At 41.2% G+C, this 12,234-nt stretch overlaps 1 protein-coding gene across 4 annotated transcripts in view; it reads right to left on the bottom strand.

Annotated features, from left to right (window-relative positions):
• Positions 1-6,772: 6,772 nt before the first annotated feature.
• Positions 6,773-12,234, bottom strand: part of HSCB (HscB mitochondrial iron-sulfur cluster cochaperone) — an 18,118-nt gene continuing 12,656 nt past the window's right edge. For all 4 annotated transcript variants that reach the window (XM_032883293.1, XM_032883294.1, XM_032883299.1 and 1 more), the window contains one exon: positions 6,773-6,907. In XM_032883293.1, the coding sequence (XP_032739184.1) occupies positions 6,816-6,907 (92 nt within the window). In that variant the 3' untranslated portion in view covers positions 6,773-6,815. The remainder of the gene's footprint in view (positions 6,908-12,234) is intronic.

Raw genomic sequence — 12,234 nt, 5'->3', positions numbered from 1 at the left:
GAAAAGGGAGTGTCAGGGAGGAATAATTTTCCTCTGCCCTTGAAGTCCCTCTAGCTGGACTTGATGAGGGAACAGAAGCCTGGCTGAGGACAAAGCAAAAGCTGACACCCTGCAACTTTCCCCCACTCCCACTCCTGGGTGGGACATATGTAACATTCTTTAGGAATTTCCCACCTATCTTAATGTTAATACCTTGCTAATAAGGGAAAAATGACTTTGACAATGGCAAGACCTCTGGTATCCGGTATCTTGGAGGTTCTCTTTAGCATATGAAAGTTCTGTTGAAACCTCCCTTTTTCCTTACCTCCCCCAACCCCATAGTATATAACCTGCCTCCCCTCACAACCTTGGGGAAGCAGCTCTTTCTGCCCATGGGTCCTGTCCCCGTGCTTTAATAAACCACCATTTTTCACCAAAGATATCTCAAGAACTCTTTCTTGGTCATCGGCTCCAGCCCTCACCCCACCAAAACTCACTTATATTGTAAAATTTCATCAGACTGAGAATCAAATTGACATGAGACAGATTAACAAGAGAAAATCAAATTTAATTTTGTGCATATAGGAAATCCACATAGACAAAAGAAATTCCAAACATAATCAACAAGAGGCTTACATGAGCTAAGGAGAGGAGTAGGAGTCAAAAATACAAAGAGGAAGACCATTAACAGGAAAGTGAGAGTTGCTTTTAGAAAACAAAGGTTTCATTATTTTGAATGTTAAGTTTCTTAGGTAAAGAGGAATCCCTGTTAATGGCTCAGTTCTGGTAAAGCAGGCAGTTGAGGGGGTGGTAAGAGCTTTTCTTGAATCTGCTGGGTTTTAATTGTTTTTAACTCAAAATAATGTTCATGAAAAAGTGCCCTGTCTTGTGGCAGCCTGCCATCGGCCCTTATAGTTCTCATACTCTACATCATTCTGAAACTCCTCTCCACCTAATTATATTTGTTGAATGCCTACCCAAATTCATTCTTTTTTTTTTTTTAAGACTTTATTTATTTGACAGAGAGAGCACACAAGTAGGCAAAGCAGCAGGCAGAGGGAGAGGGAGAAGCAGGCTCTCTGCTGAGCAGGAAGCCCAATGCAGGACTCGATCCCAGGACTCTGGGATCATGACCTGAGCCGAAGGCAGCCACTTAACCTACCGAGCCACCCAGGAGCCCCCAAATTCATTCTGTAGTTCACAATTCTGTACTAGGTTGTATATCTCTTATCAGGCAATGTACTCAAATTATTTATTTATTTAAATATTTTATTTATTTTGGGGGGAAGAGCAAGCAAGCAAGCAAGAACAGAGGGGAGGGAAAGTTGGAGAGGGAGAAGCAGACTCCCCAGTGAGCAGGGAACTTGATGTGCGGTTCTATCCCAGGACACTGGAATCATGACCTGAGCCAAAGGCAGACGCTTAACTAACTGAACCACCCAGACACCCTAGAATAATTAAGTACTATTTGCCCATGCTCTTTACCCAAAATCAGTTCCTCACTATAACACCGTGAATTGGATGGACCCATAAGAAAATTGAGGCTAGTTTTAGTCCATAGTTCCATTATTTATAACTGAAGGGGTTCAATCCCAGGTCTGAGACCCTAAATCTTGTCCTAAACTGCTAGGCTTTATTCTATCCCGTTGAATTTCCTGGCAGAAAGTGCTTTGGAAGAATAAGGGAAAGCCTTACTAGAGTTTGTCTGAGAGACTGACTCCTTTTGGTTTCAGACCCTGGAAGCAAAAGACCGAGGACTATTGTACATTGTCCCCTACAGAAACCTGAGAAGAGCAGGTGTAGAATCTAATGGTGGCCACCCAGAGCATCTCTTCTTTTCAGTAGGGTAGACCTGCCTCTAGGTAACTTCCAGTTATCCTCTCAGGCAGTTACTGGATCAGACATATAGATATTTTTTTTTAAAAAGATTTTATTTATTTATTTGACAGAACACAAGCAGGGGCAGCGACAGGCAGAGGGAGAGGGAGAAGCAGGCTCCCTGCTGAGTGGAGAGCTCGACATGGCGCTCACTCCCAGGACCGTGGGATCATGACTGAGCCAAAAGCAGACACTTAACCCAGCCACCCAGGCACCCCAGAACTTGAGACAATACCCTCCTGACTCTGTTTTCTTGGTGACTAATCTTATCTGTTATATTTTTAGAAAAAATAGTAATATTTTTGGTTATAAAACTAACAGTCTAGGGGCATCTGTGTGGCTCAGATGGTTAAATGTCTGCCTTTGGCTAGAGTCATGATCACAGGGTCCTGGGATCAAGCCCCACATTAGGCTTCTGGCTCAGTGGGGAGCCTGCTTCTCCTCCCTCTGCCTCTTCCCCTTCTGCCTCTCCCCCTGCTCATTCTCTCTCTCTCTCAAATGAATGAAATAAAATCTTTAAGAAAAAAAAACCAAACTAACACAGTCTAGTAGAAAATAATTGGAAGTGTTGCTAAAATACACAGAAGCCAAAAAAAAAAAAAAAAAAAAAAAGCCTTCATACCATCCCACAGGCAGCTCCATTATATGAATATCCTTCTTAATGTAGTTTTGGAATGTTGGTGAGGTTCGAAGCCAACCTCCAAGAAAGAATTATTGAGACCTCTTTGGTGCAAAAAAGGTGATATTATTAAAGCACAGAAACAGTACCCGTGGGCAGAGCGGCTGCACTGGGCTTGTGAGGAATGGCTGACTATATACTTGGGCTTTGGGCACCTCCCCCCGCCAGGATTTAGAGAGGTGTCCAAAAGGACTTTCATATGCTAGAGAAGACCCCTGGGAAGCTGCAGGCCTGACTATTGTCAAGCTAAGGTTGTTTTCTCTGGAGCAAAGGATTAACCTTAAGATAGATGGAGTATCCTGGAAGAAAGTCACACAAACTCCACCCCGGGGTGGGTGGGGGAGGGTAGTTGTGAGGTGTCAGCTTGTCTTTTGTCAGCTTGCCTTCTGCTCCCTCACCACTTCTAGTCTTTTTTTCTTACTTGTGTGGGTATATGTGCGCACGCAAGAGCTATCTTGTGCAATTATAGACCCCAACGGTTATTTCTCATTGCTCTTTCTTGAGGCTTTGACAACTACAACATTGCAACTGCCAGTCCCGAAGAGCTCCCATAGCAAGTGAATGCCTAGAAGGCCACACCTCATACCTTCTGTGTTCTTGATGGTGGGCTGAACATCCCAAACCCCAGCCGTGATCACTCCCTGTCTGCCTGTTCTCTTACATCCCTGAAGCTCTTCCTGTAAAACTCTAGGTGTCGGGCTTGCAGGCAAAGAGGCCATTTGTTAAGGCTTGAGTTAACCACCTCCCCCAAAGTAAATTTCTCTCTCCTTTCCCAACCCTTGTCTTTTGAGTGATCGGGCTTCACTTGTTACAAATTTATCGGAGTTGGTTTAGCAAAGGTGTTGGCAAACCCAACCAGGAGCTATGCTTTTGATTTGTCCAGCCCTTCTGGGATTCCCTGGGATGGAGCAGTCGGCTGGGCATCGCGCCAAGGCTCACCGGTTCATTTTCTGAGTTAGTGGCTATGATAGGTCATTCGGTAACATGTGCACATATACATCCGAGGACCCTGAGATCATCACCCGAGCTGAAGGCAGAGGCTTTAACCCACTGAGCCACCCAGGTGCCCCCATCATTATAATTTTAAAAATCACATTTGAGTGCTTACTATGTGCTATGCATTGGACCAATAATTTGCTTAATTAATTTCATTTAATCCTTCAACAACCCTGTAAAATACGTTCTGTTATCACCATGTTGAAGATGAGCAAATGAAGCTTAGCATAATTGTGGCCTCACATTCATAGGGGGCAGAGCTAGGATTCAAATCCAGGTGTATCACTCAGGTCACAGAATAAAATACAATGCACTGGGTGACTTCACAACAGCAGTCAATTTTCTCATGGTGTGGAGGCTGGAAATCCAAGATCAATATGCCAGCATGATCAGTTTCTTTTGTTTCTTTTCCTTCCTTCCTTCCTTTCTTTTTTTCAATTATTTATTTATTTATTTGTCAGAGAGAGAGAGAGAGAGACAGAGACAGAGACAGAGAGAGCAAGAGCAGGGGGAGTGGCAGGCAGAAAGAGAAGCAGGCTCCCCACTGAGCAAGGAGCCTGAACTGGGGAAATCCCAGGACCCCGGAATCATGACCTGAGCCAAAGGCAGCCGCTCTGACCTACTGAGTCACCCAGGCGCCCAAGGTCAGTTTCACTTTTTGGTTAGAAGTCACTTCCTGGTTGTCTACTGTCCCCCAACCCCCGTGCATGAGTGTAGGGAGAAAGTGAGGGGGCTCCCTGGTATCTTTTCTCATAAGGACACAAATCCCGCCTGATGAGAGTCTTACCCTTATGACCTCGTTTAACCTTAATTAATTCCTTAAGAGGCACGACCTCCAAATATAGCTACACTGTGGATTATGGCTTCACCATATGAATTTTCCAGGTGGAGGCGGTGCACATCCAATCCGTAACAACGGATCTAACAACAGAGTCTGCAAAGAAATAATCACAAATTAGTCAAAACCTCTTATTTGTTTTTGTTCTCTTAAAGATTTTTTTTTTTTTAATTTATTTGAGAGAGAGAGAGAATGAGAGAACATGAGAGGGGAGAAGTCAGAGGGAGAAGCAGACTCCATGCTGAGCAGGGAGCTCAATGTGGGACTTGATCCCGGGACTCCAGGATCATGATCTGAGCCGAAGGAAGTCGCTTAACCAATTGAGGCATCCAGGCACCCCTGTACCTTTTCTTGTTCCCTTTTTTTTTTTTTTAATGATTTTATTTATTTATTTGACAGAGTGCACAAGCAAGGGGAGGGGCAGGCAAAGGGAGAGGGAGAAGCCGGCTCCCCGCTGAGCAGGGAGCCCAATGTGGGGCTTGGTTCCAGGATGTTGGGATCATGCCCCAAGCCAAAGGCCGACACAACCTACTGAGCCACCCAGGCTCCCCCAAAACCTCTTAGTTGTTCTGATAAATTTTTTCTATATTGGGAATGATGTTGGGATGGGGTGAGTGCTTAATTTGCTTCACTTGGTCAGAAATTTTAATTCAGGGGCGCTTGGCTGGCTGGCTCATTCGGAAGACCATGCGACTCTTGATCATGAGTTCCAGCCCCATACTGGGTGCAGAGATTACATAAATAAATAAACTTAAAAAACAAAACCCAAAACAAACCTTTAGTCCAAATAGGGCTGCCAACTTTCCAGAAGTCTAGGAGCCTACCTCCCCATCGGGCATTGGTGGGGAATACTTGCAAGGGTTCCTGAATTTAGAAGTCCCGCTGAACTTGGGCTTTACCCTAACAGGGAAAGAATTTGGAAGAGTGAAGGAAAAAAAGACAAAAAACAAAAGTAGTTCCGCTGACTCAGAAATAGTCTTTTTATTTATCCCGTAAATCAGAACTAGGCCCCGTGGCCCCGTGGCCTTTCCAGCTGATGGCAATAGGTCGGGGAAACTTATCTTTGAAGTTCCTCCAAAAATGTTTATCTGATTTCTTTTTGTGGTCAGATTGTTTTGGTCCCTACCATCTTTCTGTAGAAGTAATAAAGATAGTCTGCAGAAGTATTTCAGTTCCTATCTCTTTGCAGAGGCACCCAATTTAATCAAGACATATTTGCTTGCATTGTAATTGTTCACTTAAAGACTCCCTGTGTGTTTTTATTTTTTTTTATTTTTTTAAAGATTTTATTTATTTATTTGACAGAGAGATAGAGAGCACAAGTAAGCAGAGCGGCAGGCAGAGGGAGAGAGAGAAGCAGGCTCTCCACCAAGCAGGGAGCCCGATGCGGGGCTCCATCCCAGGACCCTGGAATCATGACCTGAGCCGAAGGCAGCTGCTCAACCAACTGAGCCACCCAGGCGCCCCCCCTGTGTGTTTTTAGACCAGGAACGCATTCTCCTTGTAAAATGTAAGAGGGCTGCTGATTATACTAATATTCCCAAATACCATGAAGCCAGACAGTTGCTGTGGTTAATTTGCCTTCAGAAGATCCATAAATCCTAAAATGATAACAAACTGAGTAGAACAGGATCAGAATTCACAAGATATAAATTCTTAGACAAGGCTGAGGGAGGATGCAAAGGGGCTGTAGTAGTTTTAAGCTCTAGGAGTTGAACCTTAGTTCAGAGCTCTGATTTTTCCATTGTAAAGAAGCAATGCTCTCCAAGCATTGTTATTTCTTGAAATTTCTTTCTTCCTTTTTTTAAGCTTTTTTTTTTTTTTTTTTTGTAATCTCTGTACCCATCTTGGCCCCACAGGATTAACTCTTGATAATATCTACATTTTGAAATGTAGGCCTGAGAGATCCTTAGGCAGCTTTGCATGGTTACCAAACTGAATGCTCCGAAGATTAGACTAACAAGGGCACTAGTGAGGGGCCTGCCATTAGAAAGAAGATATGGTTCTAGGGCAGAGGTTGGGAATCCCTGCGTCAAATCTAGCTCATTGCCTGTTTTGTAAACAAAGTGCTACTATGACAGAGTCAAGCAGTTTTAAAAGAGGCAGGATAGGCCACAAAGTCTAATCATTTACTATCTGGCCCTTTGCAGCAAAGGTAGGCCAATCCTTTCTCCAGAGCCCTAGGTTGGCCCCATCCCCACTTCTTTTACTGGCATATATGGGGAGCATGCTGTATCAAGTATGACACAACTGACTGGCCAAGCTCCGGGTACTCTGTTTCCTCTCGCATGATAAACTCCCATCCCTTAATGCTTGAACCACAGGTTTAACTAAAATGGTAAAATTAGTAAAAACTAAAATGGTGAATGCATCCCTAGTCTCAATTAACAGAAGCCAGGAAAGAAATATACAAGAACTTTATTTTTGAAACTTTTAAACTAGTAATTAGAAGGGAATCTTCTTTAACTTGATCTTTTCTTCTACATTTGAAAAGTATCTCATCTTTGTTAACATTTCCTTGGCTTTTTCCAAATCATCTGAAATAAACAGAGACATTAAGGTGAGGCTTCATTTCAAGCAAGAATAAAAATAACTCTGTTGACCAAGGTAGCCAGTCTGAATCACAGATAGTTTTAATATGAAAACTGTGAGATCTGTATTTGCATTTGTTTGTACATTTGTGTACGTCTGTACATTTGTGTATGTCTGATACATATATATATTTCCCTATCTCCCGACGGTATTACCAAATTAATTTATAAAATCCCTTATAAGAGTTGCATCCTCCCTACGACCCAGCAATTGCACTAGTGGGTATTTACCCCAAAGATAGAAATGTAGTGATCTGGGGCTCCTGGGTGGCTCAGTGGGTTAAGACTCTGCCTCCGGCTCAGGTCATGATCTCAGGGTCCTGGGATCGAGCCCATCGGGCTCTCTGCTCAGCAGGGAGTCTGCTTCTTCCTCTCTCTCTCTGCCTGCCTCTCTGCCTACTTGTGATCTGTCAAATAAATAAATAAAATCTTAAAAAAAAAAAAAAAAAAAAGAAATGTAGTGATCTGAAGGGGCACCTGCACCTGAATGTTTATAGCAGCAATGTCCACAATAGCCAAACTATGGAAAGAGCCCAGATGTCCATTGACAGATGAATCGATAAAGAAGATGTGGTGTGTGTGTATACACACACACACACACACACACACACACACACACAATGGAACATTATGTAGCCATCAAAAAAATAATCTTGCCATTTGGAACAACATGGATGGAACTGGAGGGTATTATTCTAAGCGAAATAAGTCAATCATAAAGACAATTATTGTATGATCTCACTGATATATGGTATTTAAGAAACAAGGCAGAGGACCATAGGGAAAGAAAGGAAAAAATGAAACAAAATGAAACCAGAGAGGGAGACAAACCATAAAAAACTCTTAATCTCAGGAAACAAACTGAGGGTTGCTGGAGTGGAGGGGGGTGGGAGGGATGGGGTGGCTGGGTGATGGACATTGGAGAGGGTGTGGGCTATGGTGAGAGCTGTGAATTGTGTAAGACTGATGAATCACAGACCTGTACCCCTGAAACAAATAATATATTATATGTTAATTACTTGAATTAAATTTAAAAAGTAAAAATTTTAAAAAAATTGTATCCTGTCTTAGAAATAAGTTCTTACATAAATTTAGTCTTCCTAAAACTTCCAGAAATATAGGAATCAACTCAAATATTTTTCATTGTCACAAAACTTGTATAAATCTTTGGTAAATAAGACTCGTTTGGCATTGTTGGTTTAATAAACTAGGTATGCTTCCAAAGTTGTTAACATTAAATTATAATGCAAACATACATTTTATTATTTTTAAAGATTTTATTTATTTATTTGACAGAGAGAGATCACAAGTAGGCAAAGAGGCAGGCAGGGGGTGGGAGGGGGAAGCAGGCTCAACGCTGAGCAGAGAGCCTGATGTGGAACTCAATCCCAGGACCCTGAGACCATGACCTGAGCTGAAGGCAGAGGCTTAATCCACTGAGCCACCCAGGCACCCTACATTTTTTAAAGATTTTATTTATTTATTTGACAGAGACACAGTGAGGGAGGGAACACCAGCAGGGGGAGTGGGAGAGGGAGAAGCAGGTTTCCCACTGAGTAGGGAGCCCGATATGGGGCTCGATCCCAGGATCCTGGGACCAAGACCCAAGCTGAAGGCAGATGCTTAACCGACTGAACCACTGAGAAGCCCCCCTAATATTATATTTATTAGATGTTTAAGATTATAGAGATAGTAAATTAAGATTATAGAGATAGTAAATTAAATCTATATAAATTAAATCTATAGAGATAGTAAATTAAATCATTCTGACAAACTTTATTTTTTAAAGATTTTATTTATTTACTTGAGAGGGAGAGAGAGAGAGAGAGCACAAGCAGGAGAAGCAGCAGAGGAAGAGGGAGAAGTAGCCTCCCCGCTAAGTAGGGAGATTGACATGGGGCTGGATCTGGATCATGACCTGAGCTAAAAGCAGACACTAAACTGACTGAGCCATCCAGGCGCCTCTGACAAACTTTGTTTATAATGACAATAATTGTGTTTTATAACACGCTACCTAAAAATCATTTCCAAAATCCGACAACTTGGAACCTTAGAGTCATGGTAAGCTAAGTTAAATAATAGACACACATTTATTATTTATTTATTTTTAGAAGATTTTATTTATTTGACAGAGAGAGGGAGAGCACAAACAGGGAGAGTTGTAGGCAGAGGCAGAGGGAGAAGCAGGGGGTCCCCACAGAGCAGGGGAACTCTGATGTGGGACTTGATCCCAGGACCCTGAGATCATGACCTAAGCCAAAGGCAGTCGCTTAACCAACAGAGCCACCCAGGTAACCCTAGATACTCATTTGATATATAATTAATTTCTAAATAGGATAAAGTGTTAAAACATTCACTATTAAGCAAAAGTTTAAGTTTATATACTTTTGGCTATTCATTTTTATATGGTCCAGAGAGGCCAAGGATCTTGGATCTCTTAATAAACATGTCCTTGTATTTGTTGTATTTGGGGCTCCTTGGTGGCTCAGTAGTTCAGCTTGGGTCATGATCCCAGGGTTCTCTCTCTTTCAGTTTCTCTCTCAAATAAATAAAATCTTAAAAAAAAAAGTTATAGGAAGCATGTAACTCGGTAGCTTATGAGATGGTATATTCATAAAGTTTGCTTATCTACTACAGAATACTGGTATATTATAGTTCTCAGTTGTTTTTCTGTAAAATAGAGGTTATTAATGGTTAAAATTTATAATTAATATATAAAAAATAAGACTACGAATAACAAGATTAAAGGGAAACAACTCTGTATACAAGGAACGAAAGAAAAGTAGGATGTGTTTTTATAGGAAAAGTATGTAAAGAATGAAGAGTATGTTTCCTTTAAGATAAAAAAAGAGTAATTTTGTCTTAAAGTAGAATGTGAAAGAGAAAGAAGAGAAGAAAACATGAATGGATATTGAGAGTTGTAGAAGGTTTGTAGAAAAGGAATTTTATGTTGTGAGGTCAAAGCTGGCTAAGATTAAGTGGATTTATATACATATTATATTTTATTTGTTTTTTGATTTTTGTTTTTGTGTTTTTAAAGATTTTATTTATTTATTTGACAGAGAGATAGAGATAGAGAGCCAGAGAGCACAAGAGGGGGAATGCAGAGGGAGAGGGAGAAGCAGGCTTCCTGCTGAGGGCACTCCATCCCAGGACTCTGGGATCATGACCTGAGTCTGAGGCAGGCGCTTAAATGAGCTACCCAGGTGTGCCTATAGCTGTGTTTTTTTTTTTTTTTAAATGAACTTTATTTTTTATTTTATTTTATTTTTTTTTTAAGATTTTTGTTTATTGATTTGAGAGAGAAACACTGAGAGAGAGCATGAGCAAGGAGAAGGTCAGAGAGAGAAGCAGACTCCCTGCGGAGCCGGGAGCCCGATGCGGGACTCGATCCCAGGACTCCAGGATCATGACCTGAGCCGAAGGCAGTCGTCCAACCAACTGAGCCACCCAGGCGTCCCATATTTTTTAATTTTTTAAAAAGATTTTATTATTATTTTTTAAGTGATCTCTAAACCCAACGTGCAGCTTGAATTCACAGCCCTGAGATCAATACTCACAGACTCCACTCACTAAGCCAGCCTCACCTCTTGAACTTCAATCTCAGTAGTGTACTGACAAAACCAGAGTTTGTTTTTCTTGGTAAAATTAAAAGTTCTGGGATATCTGGGTGGCTCAGTCAGTTAAGCATTTGCCTTCGGCTCAAATCATGATCCCAGGATTTTGGGATCAAGTTCACATCAGGCTCCTAGCTCAGTGGGGAGCCTCTTCTCCTTCTGCCTGCTGCTTCCCCTTGTTCCTCCTTGTGCTCTCTAACAAATAAATAAATAAAACTAAAAAAACAACACCTAAGTTTTGGGGCTCTTGGGTGGCTCAGTGGGTTAAGCCTCTGCCTTTGGCTCAGGTCATGATCTCAAGGTCCTGGGATCAGCCCGTTGGGGCTTTCTGCTCAGTGGGGAGCCTGCTTCCTTCCCCCCACCCCCTACCTGCCTCTCTGCTTACTTGTGATCTATCAAATAAATGAATAAAAATAAAATCTTTTAAAACATGTTAAAAAAATACAAAGTTTTTTTGATTATTGGTCTAGTCTGAATAAAAGACTGAGAGATTTTTCTTTACCTTTTAATCTGCCTAGGTAGCATATATTGTGTCTTATCAAAATAATTTCCTGTGCTTCATGTTGTCTTTATCATGTCCTTTGTTACTTAAGAGAACAAAGTCTTCTCACTATTCAGAGGTAAGGTTCTTTATTTTTCATTTGCCTTTGCCTTTGAAATTTTTTTATCACCACTTTGGTTAAATGGATAACTAAGTATTGTTTTACAATGACCTATGATCCTACGTAATTAAATATTTAAAGCATTTAACAATTTGGACAACTTCCCAAAATTGAATTATAAATAAAGTCTTCCTGACCTCAAACTAACTGAATTTTCTGAGAGGATCCCTGGGAAACCTCAGAGGATTTGTTCTCTCACCTTCTAAAAGGAGAGATGTTAAACTAATTAGGTTTATTTGATTATTATTCCCATTACATGGGAACCACTGTCAAAGAAGAGATATTTAACCTCTAGGTTATATTTGTATGGGCAGAATGTTACCATTTTAGAAATTTTATAAAGTTCCTAGAAATTTGTCAATAGTCTCACTATAATATGTCCTGGTATAATATTAGTTATTATGTTAAAATGTTCTATGTCACAGAAGCAAGCAAATTTCCCTGTCGACTGTATTATTTTTACAACAAACTCTAATCAGATCTTTAACTGTGGTGGTTTTACGTGTTTTGCTATCCACAGATAGTTGTGGTTTTACTCTGATGCTTTCCTAAAAGCTCCTGCAACCAGCTACGAGCCAGATGGTGTGCTTAACAAAAAGGTACTGTTTCAGAGACCCAAGGAAAAGGACTGTACCAGGTACAGGCTTCTGATGGCATTGCTTCAATAACCTCGAGATCAAAACAATAAATTAAGTTAGGATTTCCAAAACTCCAATGAAAAAGCCAATGGGTTCATGAATTAATTTAGTAAGTCGTGCTTTTTTTTTTTTTAAAGATTGAATTTATTCATTTGAGGTAGAGAGGTACAGAGAGAGATCGCATGAGCAGGGAGAGAGGCAAAAGGAGGGGGAGCAGACTCCCCGATGGGCAGGGAGTGGAACTAGGGAGGGAGGGCTCTATCCCAGGACTGGGAGCTCAGGACCTAAGCTGAAGGCACTTAACCACTGAGCCACCCAGGTGCTCCAAGTTTTACTAAAGAAAAAAAAAAAAAAAA

Source organism: Lontra canadensis, unplaced genomic scaffold (genome assembly GCF_010015895.1).
Source record: "Lontra canadensis isolate GAN:19392208 unplaced genomic scaffold, GSC_riverotter_1.0 scaffold87, whole genome shotgun sequence".
In the NCBI taxonomy this organism is placed as follows: domain Eukaryota; kingdom Metazoa; phylum Chordata; class Mammalia; order Carnivora; family Mustelidae; genus Lontra; species Lontra canadensis.
Note: the sequence above shows the minus strand (reverse complement) of the source record. Positions and strands in the feature narration are given on the sequence as shown.